Raw genomic sequence first — 17,851 nt, forward strand, 5'->3', positions numbered from 1 at the left:
TCAACGCTACAAAACCCTCGGCTGAATGAATCCTTGCAAACTGGTTGCATGTCAAAAAAATTGTTTTCAGATTCCAACGACGATACAATCGCCTTCGGCCACATCACGTCTCGATTTCAAACGCTTGTTGCTACAACAGAGTGTGAAAATAGGACCGACGAGGTTATCAGCAGCGGAGCAGCTGAAGCTCTCGCGCCAGCAGCAGGCCAATCAACATCAACCGATTTCACCGCAGACACCGCAGCACCATCATCATCAGCAACAGTACAGTCATTACCATCAACCGGTTCCTCAAAACGGAGCCCAAGTACCACTGGCCAAAGTTCTGAGTCCGCGATCGGTATGGCGCTTTCAGACGCCGAGAACGGACGTTTTGTCATCAACGATAATCGAGGATGCAGCGGCGGAGGAAAAGGCGATGAAACCATCACCGGAAAATCCCACTCCGACGTCTCGTTTTAACTCACGAAGACAACTCGATCTCGAAGAGAACGTGCCTGATCGATTAGCGCGCAACGAGGCCCACAATGAAAGAATGAGGAGCAAAGAAAACAGTGGTGTCGGTTCGCAGTTGAGAACCGAAGACACTGCGTCGACGATGGAACCTCGCGGCGGTCAAGAGACGCCAACAATGTTCGATAAAAGGATCGGCGATAACACGACGTCAAATATTAATCATAATTCGTCCGTTCAGCAACGCTTCAACGTCCCTCAAGTCCAGCATTTTTCAAATACACCAAATTTACAACAATCAAATGGCACTGCGGTGAACGCAGCGACCACGGCTCAATCAGCAACGTCATACGAAAGTCGCAGAATCAATAATCAACTAGCGAGAGCAAAATTTCTAGCTGGTGTCCCACCACCGAGCAATGTCAATGTCAATAGTAACGCTAACAATAATCAACGCCAGAGTGCCTCTTTTGAGAAACGCTTCAGAGCGAGATCGGAATCACCGCAGCCGGCAAACGCTCGAAGCGTCTCGCGAAGCCCGAGCGCTCCGACCCTCGAAACTGCCTTGTGATCGTTCAACGCGATTGATTTTTTGCCATACCGTCAATTCGTAATTTTCCATTGATGGAGAAAGTGTAACCGAGAAAATCGGAGTCGATCGAATGGGGTGTGAAAAGTGTGTAAATCTTTGAAACGCGTAGCGATCGACTGTGGGCTGACTTTGAGAATTACAATCCTCGATACTTTTCAAAGTATCCAGTTTTATTTATTCTATAGAGGCTTGCTAACTGATGGAAGCTTCGAGATTAATGAGAAATAGGCTTGATAGATTTTCTAACGCGGAAACAAGCGTACCTTCGCTTGTTTTCGATTGTATAGTCTAAGCTATGAAGACAAAGGAGATGGAAGAATATGTTTTTTTTTTTTGTATATTATCGTTTATCGATCGATGATTAATTTATTAAATTATTCGAACACTGCGTTAACAGAAAGGCCTTGTATTTTCGACACACCAGTGAACTTTGTAAATAAACTTTGTTAAAGCTGTCTTGTTTGGCTGGCTCGACATTAAGCTCGCTAATCTAGTCGAAAAATCTCCTTTTGTCCACCGAACAGAATGGTTTGAAAAAAGAAAGTAAACATAACGAACGATATCGATTTTTTTTGGAACGCATACGCCACGATATTCGGTTAAAAAATCGAATTTCGCGCTTTTTTTCATCATACAATATTGCGCTGTATGCTCGTTGCGGTTCAAAGCTTCATCGATTGAATAATTATGATTTTGTACACACACACAATAATTCGTATTACCGAAAAGTGATCCATCTTCGATCTCGTTAAAAACTCGGAATTTTATTTACGAAGACAAGTATTGAGTTTATGGAAAACAGATTCGAAGACCATCTAATGGCTGATAATCAGCCGACAATCGTTGAAGTTTAATACGAACTTTCATTTTATCGTAAAACTTTCATGGAAATTGATTAAAACTTTTCCACCTCCACAATCCCCTCGTATTTGAAGTGTTTCTTCGTTTTTTTTCATTACTATGATAGCTGGCCGAGCTCGTAAACCACATAACGAGAAAAACTTGACAATGGATCACCTATGTGTACCTAAAGTTTTTATATGACTATGATATTTGAACTTCACTAAAAAATATGAAAAAAAGAAACAAGTATTGAAAAAAAATGCCTTAATTAAATTATTACGATTTTCAATTAGAATATTTCCTACGAGTATGAGTTTTAATATAGAATCGTCGAAATTGAAAGAAAAATAAATAAATACATATTAACTCATATATCGCGCTACTAGTTGCTGCGAAAAATCTTTTGTACTTTTGTTCGAAATAAAGAAAACGAAATTATAAATCCAGTTACTATTTTATAAATCGTTAAACTCTCAACGGTTTGCCTCCTATTTTTTTTTTTTTTTTTTTTAAATGAAGTCTCATACATTTCCACTCAATGATATGAAATTTGTTCCCAATAGCCAGATCTTGCCCCATTTATTTCGCTGCTAATCACAGATGCCTGAGCCTATACATTTCACTTCCATTATAACAGCAGTCGATATTGTACGGACTCGGTAAAGAAAAAAGTTGCACCGGAGGTGAGTAAGGTTGCATGGTTTACATATCTACCAAAAAACATTTTTACCTCATAAAATTTCTATCATATCACGTCACTACTTCCCTTTTATTGATAAGGTAGGTTTTCCAGATCAATAACTTTGATGGAAGAAAAAAAATATTAACCTTATTCAGAACCCCATAAATAATGTATAATTTTATTGGATGATAGTTATTTTTTTACGGTTGGGTGCATACATTTTCATGGCACTCACAACATGAATTATAGGTTATGTTCGCTGAGCGCCACAACGGGATTTTGACATTTGATTTATAAATTTATTGGAAAAACAATGATCAAATAAACAACGTTTCAACAATATTATTTGTCTTGAACAAACAATTCCGAATCGATTGGCGTTTGGATAAAAATCAAATTCATCTAATTTTGAAAAAGTTGTGGCTAGTTTTAACGCTATTTTTTGTTTCGTTTGTTTATCAAAAAATATTATACAAACAAACGTTTTAATTAATCAAACATCCATAAACTAACGACAATCTTTCATAATAAATTTAAAAAAAAGACATAAGTAAAAATCGAGGGGTTCATTTTATACTGCTCACCCATATGTTATATCCGCATAATGAATGACAGCGTGCCGCTCCTTCAGCCCTTCAGCTGGCAATGTAGTACGCTCTTTTACTGCAAAGACGCCGCAAGCCGCAACAGCGTGTTCTGTCTATGCTATCGAAGGAGCGTCACTGCGTCACAGCGTACTGTGCAGAGAAACTACTCTAATCTCTCTGGCTGTCGTTTTCTTTCTCGATATATTTTATTACAGTTGATTCATTCAAAAGAAAAACAATTGATTCAACTCACACTCATGTAATAAGTGTAAAAGAATGCTAGTTTGTTCGGTAGTTATATGAACTCGTGTACAAAAGTCTGTTCTGCTTGCAGTCGCGAGTCGCGAGCAAACAATATCGCGGTCCCGCAAATCAACGATACAACGATGAAGCTTTTATCAATAGCAGACATTTTAAGATTGGGAAACTTTTTCCACTTAAAATATATATAAGTAATACAAAGAGAGGAATAATAAATAGTATATACACTGGGAATCTCTGATATATATGATGTACCAAAGCCAGAGTTCATGTCTTGGTCGATTCATTGAAATATACTATCAACCTTACCAATAGATGGTAACACTGATAGAACCGTGATATCATTTTTATCTGTCGTACAAATTTTCTATCGTGTATATAGTTGTTGGAGTTTTGTAATTTCGTTATGATTATTAAACAGAGATTGAAATATGTGGGCGTTCCTGAAATGATAACTTCTCGATTATGCACGTAGATTATTGTGCGAACGTGAGCCAATAGTGAAGATAATTTTCCAGAGAGTTCAGAGAGGTGTTAGTGTTTAGAGTAGTGCTCGTAAAATACACAGCAGCATTAGCTATCTGTGCTGCTCGGTTTTCAATGACGCTTTTTTTTCTTCCAAATGTCATTCAGTTTTCGTGATTTACTTAACGATCGTCTCCACAAATATATCAGTATAATTTCATGGAATAAATACAGAATCGGCAAGTTAAAAGATTCTTCGAGAATAATACAGTTCTCAAATAGTGAATCGGGTGTGTGAAATTTTTCCAATTATATCTCGACACCTGGATAGTCGTATTTCATCTTTTTGAATGATCGGAACCCCTATAATTATTATTAAAAACCGCTGACAAAGATGAAGACTTCGAAATGCTGTGAGTGTCTTGATTGATCTTTGCGTTTTACCGTAATATAACATGAGTACAAATGAAAAAAAATGTTTTCGTAGGTAACGCCTGAACACGTCATAATTGAACGATATCCGGAGGCGGAGGTTCGGAGAACCCAGGGTGGGGCCTGGTGGGAAATCTTCCGGGGGGGTTTGAAAAAAACAATACACCCTCATTGGAATTGAACATGTTGAGTTAAGCAGAAAAATAAGAAAAAAAAAAACATTTTCATAATTACAACAGATAAAAAAAATACTGCAAAAATGGCCAGACCAATAGTTCCGAGCCAACAAAAATTAGCAGAAAAGCTAACAATTCTCAATGATCGTGGTATTGGCATGTTGACACGCATATACAACATAAAAAAAGCATGCGGAGATGCCAAGTCAAAACCTGGCTTTTTGTCCGACAAAACACTTGAGTCGTCCATTAAATCGATAGTAAGAAAATTTCCCAACATCGACGTCAAAGGATTACAGACTATTACCAATCTCCGCAATGAAATCATCAAGTCTCTGTCCCTCTATTACTACACTTTCGTTGATCTTCTAGACTTCAAAGATAACGTGTGTGAATTGTTGACGACGATGGATGCCTGCGGAGTACACATGGATATAACAATTAATTTTGATCTTACCAAGGGTTATTTGGACCTTGTGGTAACATACGTTAGTCTCATGATACTGCTTTCTAAGGTAGAAGATCGCAAAGCAGTTTTGGGCCTATTCAACGCCGCTCACGAAATGGTACATAGTCAGTCGGATTCAAGTTTTCCTCGTTTGGGACAGATGATCATGGATTATGATGCTCCATTGAAAAAACTTTCGGAAGAATTTGTACCACACTCCAAACTTTTGAGAAACGCTTTGGCATCCCTGTGGCCAGTCTATCCTGGGAGAAATTTGTCTGCGGACACTTGGAGAGCGGATCAAAAGCTAAGTTTGATCGGTAGTCCGGGACAGATTCTCAAGGCAGCCGCCACTGAGACAATGTCCTGTGAAACTTTGAGCCTCGACAGAATCGAGCGCTGGATCATCCTTGGTTTCACCTTGTGCCACTCATTCCTGAGCCAAGAACAACCGAACAAACTTTGGACCACAGCTCTCGAGTCAGGATGGGTATTGGCGCTCTTTCGTGACGAAGTTATTTACATTCATCAATACATTCAGACTTTCTTCGAAGGAATAAAGGGTTATGGAAAACGTGTTTCCGAGGTGAAGGATTGCTATAATCAGGCTGTACAAAAAGCAGCTTTCAGGCATAGAGAGAGAAGAAAATTTTTGCGCAACGCTCTGAAAGAATTGGGCCTTATAATGACCGATCAACCTGGTCTTCTGGGTCCCAAGGCATTGCTTGTACTAATGGGACTTTCTCACGCACGTGATGAGGTTCTCTGGCTTTTGAGACACGGTGATAACCCACCGTCGCAGGGTAAAGCCAAAGGCAAAGCTAGCGAGGATTTGGTCGATCGTCAATTACCCGAATTGCTATTTCACTGCGAAGAATTGCGCGCTCTAGTTCGCAAATATTCGCAAGTACTGCAGCGCTACTATGTGCAATTTTTGTCGGGCTTTGATGCACCTTCGCTTCATCAAATGATACAAAACTTACCGGTTTGTCCGGAAGAGGAAGGCGCGATTCTGAGCGATTTGTGTTCGGCAATCGCCAACGTAAACGTAAAGCAGGTCGAGGAGAACGAGATGTTTGATTTTCGAGCGTTTCGTCTCGATTGGTTCCGCTTACAGGCTTACATGTCGATAGCTAAATCAAACATGAATCTCGTTGATAATCGCGAACTTGCCGCTTTCATGGACACCGTTATATTTCACACAAAAATGGTTGATAACCTCGATGAGATGCTCGTAGAAACTTCCGACTTGTCGATATTTTGCTTTTATAGTAAAATATTTGAGGATCAGTTTCACATGTGTCTCGAATTCCCAGCGCAAAACCGTTACATCGTTGCTTTTCCGCTTTTGTGCAGTCACTTCCAAAGTTGTACACACGAGCTTTGCCCGGAAGAACGTCACCATATAAGGGAGAGAAGTTTGTCAGTAGTAAATATGTTTCTCGATGAAATGGCGAAGGAAGCAAAAAACATAATAACAGCAATATGCGATCAACAGTGCAATATGAGCGATAGTTTATTACCGAAATATTGCGCTCAATTGATATCTCAAGTTGTTAACCGCAAGAAGAAAGACAAAAACAAGAAAAATACGATTGAGATACACAAACCTGGTATCGAGAGTTATCGTAAAACCCGTGAAGTTTTGACAACAATGGACAAACTTCACATGGCTCTTACCGAGTCGTGTTACGCTATTAATTATTGTCCGACGATCAACGTTTGGGAATATACGTTTGCACCGAGGGAATATTTACACCAGCATCTTGAGACGAGATTCGCGAGAGCTCTCGTTGGTATGGTTATGTTTTCTCCGGAGTCGAGCGAAATAGCCAAGCCCTCGGAACTTTTTGTGAGTGTGCGTGCTTACATGAATGTATTGCAAACCGTTGAGAATTATGTTCATATTGATATAACACGTGTATTTAACAATGCGTTGCTTCAACAAACGCAATCACTGGACAGTCACGGTGACAAGACAATAGCCGCTCTGTACACTCAATGGTACTCGGAGGTACTCCTTAGACGCGTTAGCGCCGGTAATATTTGTTATTCCGGCAATCAACGAGCATTCGTGAGCCTGTCAGCTGAGAGTTCGATTCCCTTCAACGCGGAGGAATTTTCGGACATAAACGAGCTTCGAGCATTGGCCGAATTGATCGGACCCTATGGAATGAAGATGCTCAACGAAACTCTCATGTGGCACATCGCCAGTCAGGTACAAGAATTGAAGAAACTCGTTGCTGGCAACAAAGACGTTCTTGTTGCACTTAGAACTAATTTTGACAAACCGGAAGTGATGAAGGAACAATTCAAGCGGCTTCAGCAGGTCGATAATGTTTTGCAACGCGTTACGATAATCGGTGTGATACTGAGCTTCCGACAGTTGTCCCAGTCAGCACTCGTCGATGTCCTCGAAGAGAGAATACCATTTCTACTGAGTTCCATACTCGACATAAGACATCATCTCCCCTCGGGTGATCCGATGCGCGTAGTTTCCGAAATGACATCCGCCGCAGGTCTCACTTGCAAAGTCGATCCTACATTAACCGCTGCTTTGAGAACACAGAAAGCTGAAGTCGACGAGGACGAACATTTGCTCGTTTGTCTTCTCATGGTATTCGTCGCAGTCTCGATACCGAAATTGGCACGCAATGAAAACTCATTCTACAGAGCTTCCCTCGAGGGTCACTCCAACAATATACACTGTATGGCAACAGCTATAAACAATATTTTCGGAGCTCTTTTCACGATCTGTGGACAAAATGACATTGAGGATAGAATGAAGGAATTTTTGGCTCTCGCCTCTTCGAGCCTTTTGCGCTTGGGACAAGAGGCTGACAAAGAAGCTACGAGGAATCGTGAATCCGTTTATCTGCTGCTCGATCAAATTGTTCAGGAATCGCCTTTCCTGACGATGGATCTTCTCGAGAGCTGCTTCCCATACGCTCTTATACGGAATGCCTATCACGATGTTTACAAACTCGAGCATTCCCAGTCATGAGCGAGCTAAGACGATTCGACGTCAATGTCGCTGACGTTTGCAACGTTCGAGTTCAACGAAATGATCCAAAAAAACCCTGTAATTCTCTAATTTCGTTGGAGGCTTTTTTTCGTTCACTTCGTTGGACTCGAACGTTGCAAACTCCAGTGTCGTTCGACGTGAGCACTATCTCCGTTTTTTAAGTAACCCTTTTGAAGGGTTTACCGTCCCCAAAGCAAAAACGCAATGGACATCCGAACAGAGAGATGCGAGCATCAGATTCTGATGAATCATTAGGCATGTCATTAAATAAATATAAGCATTGATGCATTTTAGTTTAATAAACTTATTGTGAACGTAGAAATTCATTAGATTATTTTTTTTTTATTTTGCTTTCGTATATTTCACTTGAATTTTCGGAATCTGAAGGTTCATTTTACGAATCACTTCTTTTTTTTTCTTCGATGAAAAAAAGGATTGAACTATTCGGAGAGCATTTATATAATTCTGGGAGATCCTTAGAGGGATCGATGTGGCTCAATATGTAGAACGTTGACTATTTCTACCAACGCGACGACTACTTAAGAATCATTATCAATAGTCAATGTGTTGATATTTATTTTTCTTGATAAATACTTGTAATTATTTTTTCTCGCCGATTTATTCCAAGTGATTGTTCTATTCGAACGGTGCGCATTCAATTCCAGACGAATTTACCAAGCTAAAAAGCCAATGTTTGATCAAGCTCTCACGTTGATAGCTCATGATCTTTTCTCATGCATTTCATAGAGCTAAATCCATTAGTTTTCTTTTAGGCTAATTATAATGTATGATTGATTCATTATGACTTGAACGACGTATCTTTCTTTTTCGTAACGCGTTTTATCAATGCCCAAAGACACTCGTTATTATAAACACGCAATGTGAGGCATGTTAGAGTATTATATTTTATTATTTCGTTATTCGATATGCAATTTCATTATAAACTTCTATTTCTCATGCCCTGTCATCTTCCCTCCCTCTATTAAAATTTTTCACGTTTCAACAATGTCAACCCATAAAATCATCTACTTTATCATGTAGTCTCGAAATGTATCGATTTTTAGCTACGATTTTTATATCATGTAAATTACAACTATTTTACAATAGTTTATACAATAAATAAAGATGTCCATCCGACCGACTATTCCTATTGCTCATGTTCTTTCCTCCCCCCATATCTTCTGGCTGCGAATGCAGCTGTAATGTGTAGCTGGAAAGGAGCCATGTGCCTGTAAGTACGTGTGGTGCTGTTGCACTCAAGAGCTTGACTTTTGAAAAATATTTTTCAGAAATAGGCCCATAATCTGCAAATCACGCTGAAATTTGCAACGTTGGAGTCCAACGAAATGATGTGAAAAATCATCCAATAATTCTAGTGATTCTCCAATTTCGTTCCCTGCCGAATTTGCACTTCGTAGTTTTTCAACCTGCATCAATACTTCGTGAAATAAAAAATCGGTGAATTACAAATGTTTTTTTCGTTTATTTCGTCGGACTCCAACGTTGCAAGCTTCAGCGTTGTATCTGCAATATGATTTGGTCTCCATAACTTTATTTTATACCGTTTGTCACGTAACAGCAAACAGCCATTGTTGAAAAAATGTGGAAAATCAATTTTTTATTTTATTTTGTGGAAAGTTCTATTTCGAATATTTTTTAAAGATCAAAGATTTTCGAACGATTCGTATCTTTAGAGAGAAAAATTCCGAAAAATTACTTTCGCAGTTTCGATTTCATGTCGATATTATAATTTTTTTTTTTTTTTTTACAACAGCACTTGAGAGTTAGAGTAGAAAGTTTCGAAATTTCATACAGTCGTGCTATGCAATGATAAATGAAAATACAAAGATTGTTGAGTAACCTGGAATTCAAAACAGAGCGAAAAATTCAGAAGTACGCCAGAAATGTAAAATGTATGCTTTATTTTCAATTCTTTACAGTATTTTTTCTTTTTTTTTCTTTTTTTTTAATATAATCACATTAACGTAGCACAAAAGAGATTCACAATCATATTTTTTATTTTATTTTATTTTTTTTTTTTAATTTATATATCCTTAAAACACGCCATGTCCTAAACATTTGGGGTTCGTTGAGGGTCAGGTGTGAAATGTGAAAGTAGTTTTAGGCTACATCAGGGCGATTGGTCAGTATCATGCGCAATAAATAGAACGTATGAGTGAATTGTAATTTATTGTAGGATAAAAAAAAAAATAGAAAAAACATTGAAGAGGAAGAAAGGAAGGACTGAAAGTGGGAGAAGACTGTTGTAGCAAGGGAAGGCCACATGGTGTTTTGCGATATCCGAGCAACAAATTTTTCAATTTTTCATGACAGTTTAAGGAAACGAAATTTTCATGAATCAAAAAGTATGCACAAAATGTTTACAATCGACGAAGAGAAAGAGAAAGAAAATCAATAGCTCGAAATAATTCCAGAGGATGCACGATGTCGATAGGTCACCACGTTTTTTGGATTGATAGAAAAAATATAATATGTAATTTATCTTTTTTTGTTGTTTTTCTTTCCTTCTTTTTTTTTCTCTTCTTCTCTCTTCGTTCTTTGACATTATGTACATGTGATAGGGGGATATATGGTGCATCGCGTCACAATTGGAACGAGAAGCCTAAGCGCAGATTAATAGACAGTTTTAAGTGGAAAGGGGGACAGATAATCGAGGAAATATTTCTTATCGCCGAGTAGCTCGCACGCAAAAACCCCTCACGCAATCGATATTCTAACAACGAGAGCTTTTGCCCCATTCAATCCTCGGAGCCACGCAGGCATTATTTGGCTCTTGACGCGGCTACAGATAAATTCAAATTTAAACGGAAAAGTAAAACAAACACTTTTTACGGAAAGCTTTTATGTAAATTACATCTCGTGGTTGGTTCTAGAAATGAAATATCCGTATAATTAAATATCTCAATTGCGAACGGAGAATCCTTCAATTGGTTTTGTTATTCTAAATCAATACAAGTGTATTTTCGTCAATTAGAAAGAAATAATTTATTTTAAAGAGAATTCTCTAAGCTATCGACTAATTTTAGAATTATTTTATATGAGATAATCAATGACTGGAATATTATCTTGTAACAAAATAGAAGATTTCATGCAAAAGCTCAAAACATGCCATCGTTGATGAGAATAAATGATGGTAACAAAAAAAAAAGAGTACATTTTTTTGCCCTTTCTCAATAATGGAATTGAAACAGTCAGAGGTACGGGCTCGTGCATGATTAATAATTAATGATACCTATAATTATATAATGTATTATCAGAACCGGATCCCGAGAGATATCGATATAGTTACAGCTTTTTAGTAAGCTGCTCGGCAGTGTCTTGGAAGCCAATAGAAGGAAACTCGAGCCTTTGAAAAAAATGTTAGAAAATGAAAATTCATGTAGGCAATAAACTGCTTGGCAGTGTGGAATTTCGAAATCACGGATAAGATCATCTATATTTAAACTTTTGCAGTTTTACAACTTGTTTGTGCAGCTGCATCAATTTGGCAGTTCATGTTGAAATTTTCTTTCATCAGTTTGTCTCTATTGAAGAAATCTATATTTCATTTTGTTCTGTCAATTTTTCGGCACACAATTCTCGACGTATGTAGAAAATTAGCTAATTTCGTCGATACAGTTATGAAAAACGGTTGTAATTTAAAAAAAAAAAGTACATTCCTAATTATATTGAATGGTGCTAGGGACTCTCGTTGCATCTACGATAAACGTTTAAACATTTATATGATTTCGTGCCGTTTCATTTCTTGTTTGTCCCTTCAGTCATGCAGACTTCGACTTGCGTCTTCATTTGCGATAGCTAATGCTCTACGACACTAAACAAACGATTACAACGAACTTGTGACTTGTGAGTCAAATGTTGTCGACAATTCATGCCATTGCATTGAAATTAATTTTCGTCCTTTTTTTATAAATAACCCTTTCAATTTCTCATCTCGCTTTGTCTGAAGTCAAAAAATGAATTTTAATATTTTTAGTAGAACAGAAACGAATTTTTCTGCCCTCCGGGCCGAAGTTGCCGCACTCCGCCTGCGTCGGACAGAAAAATCGTATACACACCTCGTGCAGGAAAAAGTAAAGCCTCAGACCACATGTAATTGTCGGCCGAGGCGAAGTCGACTTTCCTTATTTTCCTGCCCTAGGTGTGTAATATACTATTACAGATCCTTGGTTTAGAAAAGCCAAAAAACTTGATATGGTATGGAACTCAACAAAAATGATTACTTGTATTCATCACATTTTCGATTTGTGAAATGAAATTAATTTTATCTCAATTTTTCGTGGAAGATTGAACGAAGGGAAGTGACACATTGGCACGATTAGGTGACTTTCATTTTTAGTACATCAATTAGAAAAATGAGAGGGCATTTTTTGAACAATAAATCTCGTTCGCATAAGTCGTGAAGCTTTAACATCGCAAACGGGCGTCGAAATTTTCGAAGAATGATCATTACGCATGGTTTCCTTGCAACTTGTTTTCTTGACTTTCGCATAAAGCTACACGTGTTAAACGGCAACTATTTTTTTTTTTTTTCATATTTTTCATCCTCTTGTTCTAATGTTCGTTAATCAATCTTGTCTCCATTCCTGATTACAAAATACAGAATAATATCGCGCTATAATACAGATCTGATATAAAAACAAGTATTCCTATTCGCATTTACCATTATAATTAGGTATTTATAATTAATCGTTTATGTATAATGTCAGTTATTATGTACACAGGTAATCCCATCATTGCTTTCGTTCCTCTAATATATCATGTTCTCGTCAAAATGTCCCGTAAACCATGTACGTTTACAGCTCACATTTACACGTAGCAGACGCATTCTTACACACGTACACACGCTCACACATAAACGAGTGCATAGTCAACAGACAAAAATTGCTCTGCTATTCTTATCATTTCTTTTCTCACATCGTCTATCAATCTTGCCCCACTATCTTTCTCATTTTTTTCTCTTTCTCTCGTACGTTTCGCTTCAATAATCACATTGCGTCTATTTTACATTTTCACATGACCCGCAAACTCGGATTGTAGCAATTTGGCTGGCTATATGTATATCTTCCTTTCCACCACCCGAAAAAATTAGTTTTTCTTTTGGTTCGAAATACTTTGCATGTGTCTGCTGTTTGTTTTTTCCTCGTTACCGAATAATGATTACCATATCAATCTTTTTCCTCTTGGAAAGTTGTCGTTTTCGAAAAATCACGAGCGCACGAATCTTGATGACTCATTGAAAAAAATTGAACGAACAAAAAAAAATAATAAATAATATAACGTAGTCAAGCCAGAGAAAACTATCATATCCATAGAATATGCATAGAAAAATAGTTGCAATCGATTAATTCAGTACGACCTCTCCGTCTTTCTTTAAATTGTGCTTAAAATGAACGAACGGCTATGTCAAGTGGAAATAAAATTGCACGAGTACTCGCAATTTAAATTATTATTTTTTTTTCTCCTTCTATTTTTGCCCAGTTGCTATCAAAGTCATTGAGTCGTATCTGACTCGTTAGGGCGGTTTTGGCTCAGGGAAACAACTTCATGTATAAATAACAATAATTCACAAAGGCTTTTTGTTGTTTTCTTTGCGTCGAAGAATGAGAATGTAAATAATGTGGTGGCGGCGGCGGCACTGTTTTACAATTTATACAGAAGACAATTTATACAAAAGAAAAATTGTTTTCAAAAGCTCGTCAAAGAATCTTCAATTTTTCTGTTTTTCCTTTAATGCTAATGATTCACGGTCAATAAGAAAAGATGAATAATTCGTATTGAAAAAATTCTTCGTATTGGAAAATGCTCAGTCTTATTATTTGTTTTTTTGCGGATTTTAAAAATTCTGATCGATTTTATTTCATTGGAATGCTGACAAAACTTGTTTCAATAAAAATATTGAAATCATTGAATTTACATCCACAATTTCCAAAATACGAATTGAAAACATCTATGAAAATTCGATCTTCTCAGATTGATTCACTGCATTCCGAGGATGCCAACGTCAATGACTGATTATTCGGATTAACGTGTTTTTTTTCGTGTCTTCCATGAAATTGTTCAACATTGTAAAATTATAAAATTGACCGAGTGAAAGATATATTATATATTCAATTAACAGTTGTGAAAACTATTTAAAAAATGCATTGTCACATTGAACATGATAGAGCCGCCAGTAAAATGCTAAAACAAGAAGAGCTGTGTTAAAAATATCGACGAAATACACGTTTATATGTTATTAAATGCGACTGCGCAATTAGGCGGCAATAGATTGTTCAATAATTCGACTCAATTCACAAGTAACCCCGGCAACGGAAAGTGGGGGTACGGAACACTGACTCGTCGGTCGGATGTGAAAACGAAGATTAGAAAAAAAATGAAAAAAAAACGAAAAAAAATTAATATATATTTATATATGTATATGTGTTTGTATGTATATGTAGAACGTGCCTCAGACAGAATCTAATTAGCACCCACAAGAGGGTTTTTCTCTTTCTGTCTCTCCTTTCTTCTTTGGTCCGCCATGGCCGTTGCATACAGTGCAAATGCCGTGCATTTCCCGTTATTGCAAAAATGAGAAAAAAAAATCGAAACAAAACAAAAAAAGAAACACCAACAACTATTACAATATAATGTACAATTTTTTTTTTGTTTGTATGGTATGTGATGGATTTGTTCTTGCGCTATAATTAAATCGATTAAATAATAAAGAGCAATATTTAACAATGGTTAGAAACATCGGTGATTCGTATTAATAATGAATGAAAAAAAAATGTAAATTATAGCAATTTCTTTTTTTTGATAACATTTATAGAAAATTGTTCTTCCTTCGTTTCTTTAATGTTCCAGTATTTATCTCTTTCGTTCATTCAATTGCGTTTGTTTTGTTCCTCCCGTTAACTCTCGTTTGCTTCAATTGGCTAATAAAAATTAGTATAAGAATAATACCATTATCGTTAAATTGTTATTACATATATATATACTACAATGGTACAGAGATCAAACGAATGACCTGCGATAGTTTGGTAACGCTGAACGCCCATATTATGATGACGCTTGAAGATCGAACCATGAATTATAAAATAAAAATGCTCATCATTTTTTTCACAGCTTTGTTTCGCAATGTGTGCCGAGTATTATGGCGATTTCAGTTCAAGTTGCGGTATAACCTAATGGTTTTCCATTTTACGATTCATCGATACGATCTTCTTCTGTGCGCCAATGCAGAGCGTGTCGTGTTAAACCTTGATAAATCCGACTTAAAAAGCCGATAGAAGAAATTTTCCAATTTTCATCGTTCTCCTTCCCTCCCTTTTTGTATCATGTGCAGTCCGCATTCCCAGTCATGTTTTACTTTATTTTTCCTATCACATTTTTCAAGCGGATCGACAACGCCACTTTTCCATGGCTGAGTCGTGAATTTTAGTCTAATCGTCGCAACGATCGTACATATCGATTAGCGAGTATTAGCTCATCGTTTTGGCTAATTGGAAAAGATATATTCTCGTCCTATTCGTTTTGACACGTTATACACATGTTTTTATGCGCTTTGTTAACTCCTCACTTCTTACTGATGTGTAGTTTTTTAAATATAATTTTATTTCGGAAGAAATTGTCATTTTTTTGTGATTTTTTTTTGTTTTTCTTTTCATTGATATTTCGTATCGAATTGACGATGAAATTCAATTACGTTTTTTTTTCTTCTCACCAATTCGAAAATTGCATTGATGACGCGTCCTCATAAGTTTTGAGACATCGTTGTTTTATGAGAACTCATTATTCTCAACGTCCTTATTTTCTTTACTGTTGATCTTCTCTCTGATTATGGAGCTATGCGGGTCGCGGCTGCAGATAAATTATCGCTCTCGAAGTTCTGTGATCGTCACACCTTGTTGTGATGATGTCTCATCTCGTAAGCTGCACTCCTGCTACCTCCCCCGGAGCCCGAATAGGCACCGGCGTACAGTTCTGGGCGATTGGAACGGCCGTGGTTGCCTGCTGAATGGGCGCTTGGTGGTGCACTAGCTGTGGGAACCGAGCGATAGCCTGTTTATAAATTTTATTTCAGAATAATCATCGAATTCCTGCTAGATCTTATTACGATAAATCATGCTGTAAAATAATATTTTTAATTGAGATTTTCTTATCTCGCGTTTCAAGTATTTCGGATAGGAAATGGAACAGAGCAAGGTAGGAAGACGCAAAAATTAATTTAATCAAAATGTTTGATTAAATTAAGATAGTTGCAGGTTCTCGCTCCGTGGGAAGGACACGGTGTGATTTGATGACGAAATGATCGTTCCGTAGACAGAGATGTGCAAAATCGCACTTTTGAGTATACTGTTCTGTTGAAACAACATTTTCAATAGAATATGTGGACAGTTATCAATTTATTCGTGATAATTGATTTCGTGATGATTCATTGTGAAAAAAAAATCTTTTACAAATATCGAATTCTTTCTAATTCAGTAAACTTTTTCAAATCAATTCAGATCACCCTGGCAGCCGCGTTCTGGTTTTCACTCAACTCAAAATGGCCTCGTTTGTAGCAGGAAATTCAAAGGATTTTAATGGTCGTCAATTGATATGGAAGGTAGTTCTCACACATCTCTGATTCTACATATTCTGGTATGAAGCGGGTTATGATCGATAATTGAACGAACAAAATTAAATAATGATTGCCTGCAGCCATGAACGCATGAATATTTGAATATACGTATTCCACTGCATCCATTCATTTCGAATGATATAGCATTTATATATTTCTACGAAAAAGTGATGTATTTTTTAAAAGCTATTTCTCATCGTTGTTTGTTAACGTGAATTGCAATTTGCAAGCGTGAGGAAAATCTTATGATGCGAAATTTGTAATGAAAAAAGAAGTTTTCAAAATTTTTCATCAAAATTCTTTCAGACAGTTATAACAGATGTTCAATTCGAAGATGAATTTAATATCAATTGTGATCAGTTTGAACAGTGTTTCTTTGTCAACTCATTTTCGAACTTACTGATTGACTTCATTCATCAATAATTTAAAAACCAACTCAAAGAGTTAATAAAATAGTGTTTTTGGTTATGATTGTACAACCAGAAGATCTTCTTGCGTTGAATTTGAATTTTTTTACTTGATTTAACAAAAAAAATAAGCTCAAGATTTGCGATAAAAAGTAAGTTCAATTCCTCTTCTTACGAAAATTGATAGGCATGCCGAGGCAAGTACTACAAATGAGAAAAAAAACGAAAATAAGATATGTATGAACAATACAGAAGCAAATGCAAATTTTGGTCATCTTGGTAGGTCTGAGTGTCAAATATAATTTAAAAATGAGTTCCAATGGATACAACGTTTCGTAGTAGTTTCTCTTGAATTTGCTTCTGTCGAGATTATAGAGTTAGCCCCAGCTCACCTCTGCAGCTCATAGAACGATAGTGTCGTATAGTGATGCGCGTCAATCAATGCGAGGAAGATGCGCAAAGGAGAAAACATTGATGTAAGTCGTGGGTTTCAAAGAAGTAGGATTCAAGACCGACCGTTAAGGGAATTCGATCAATAATAGTTTAATCAACAATCGAAATCTTGATTTTAATGAATCGAAATTTAATGAATTTTGAGTCTCAAAATTCATTAAAATTTAGAAATGGACTGCTTGAAATTCGTAATTGTGATTATTGAGTGGGACAATTTGATGACGCCAACTGTCGGAACGATTCGAGATGAAGCAAATCTGTATAGCACCAACGTTTAGAGCATAACTTTCTTCTCTGCAAAAAGGTCCCGGGAAACTTTTTTGTATTTAAAACTTGAATCCATGAAATTAATAAACTCGAACAGCTTTTATAAATGAATCGTATAATTCTTAATATAA

The 17,851-nt window shown here is 36.8% G+C and overlaps 3 protein-coding genes across 4 annotated transcripts in view; 2 read left to right on the top strand and 1 right to left on the bottom strand.

Moving 5' to 3' along the window:
* gukh (GUK-holder) overlaps window positions 1-2,334 on the top strand; it is an 86,909-nt gene extending 84,575 nt beyond the window's left edge. Inside the window, exon 11 of the mRNA XM_043414985.1 lies at window positions 71-2,334. Coding sequence (XP_043270920.1) covers window positions 71-1,024 — 954 coding nt within the window. The 3' untranslated portion in view covers window positions 1,025-2,334. The remainder of the gene's footprint in view (window positions 1-70) is intronic.
* A 1,286-nt stretch (window positions 2,335-3,620) lies between these two features.
* On the top strand, window positions 3,621-9,108 carry Hem (Nck associated protein 1 Hem). Its single transcript, XM_043416157.1, has 2 exons — window positions 3,621-4,296; window positions 4,371-9,108. Exon 2 carries the CDS (start codon window positions 4,575-4,577, stop codon window positions 7,941-7,943), a length of 3,369 nt encoding a protein of 1,122 aa, XP_043272092.1. The 5' UTR covers window positions 3,621-4,296; window positions 4,371-4,574; the 3' UTR covers window positions 7,944-9,108.
* A 750-nt stretch (window positions 9,109-9,858) lies between these two features.
* kuz (zinc-dependent metalloprotease kuz) overlaps window positions 9,859-17,851 on the bottom strand; it is a 93,039-nt gene continuing 85,046 nt past the window's right edge. Inside the window, exon 15 of one of the 2 annotated variants that reach the window (XM_043416361.1) lies at window positions 9,859-16,010. In XM_043416361.1, coding sequence (XP_043272296.1) covers window positions 15,868-16,010 — 143 coding nt within the window. In that variant the 3' untranslated portion in view covers window positions 9,859-15,867. Of the gene's footprint in view, window positions 16,032-17,851 lie in introns of both variants that reach the window. The other variant, XM_043416287.1, reaches the window with a different exon arrangement.

The sequence above is a fragment of the Venturia canescens genome, chromosome 1 (genome assembly GCF_019457755.1).
Source record: "Venturia canescens isolate UGA chromosome 1, ASM1945775v1, whole genome shotgun sequence".
Classification (NCBI taxonomy): domain Eukaryota; kingdom Metazoa; phylum Arthropoda; class Insecta; order Hymenoptera; family Ichneumonidae; genus Venturia; species Venturia canescens.

Coding starts and splice junctions, on each gene's coding strand:
- Hem (XM_043416157.1), top strand. CDS start 4,575: ATGGCCAGACCAATAGTTCCGAGCCAACAAAAATTAGCAGAAAAGCTA.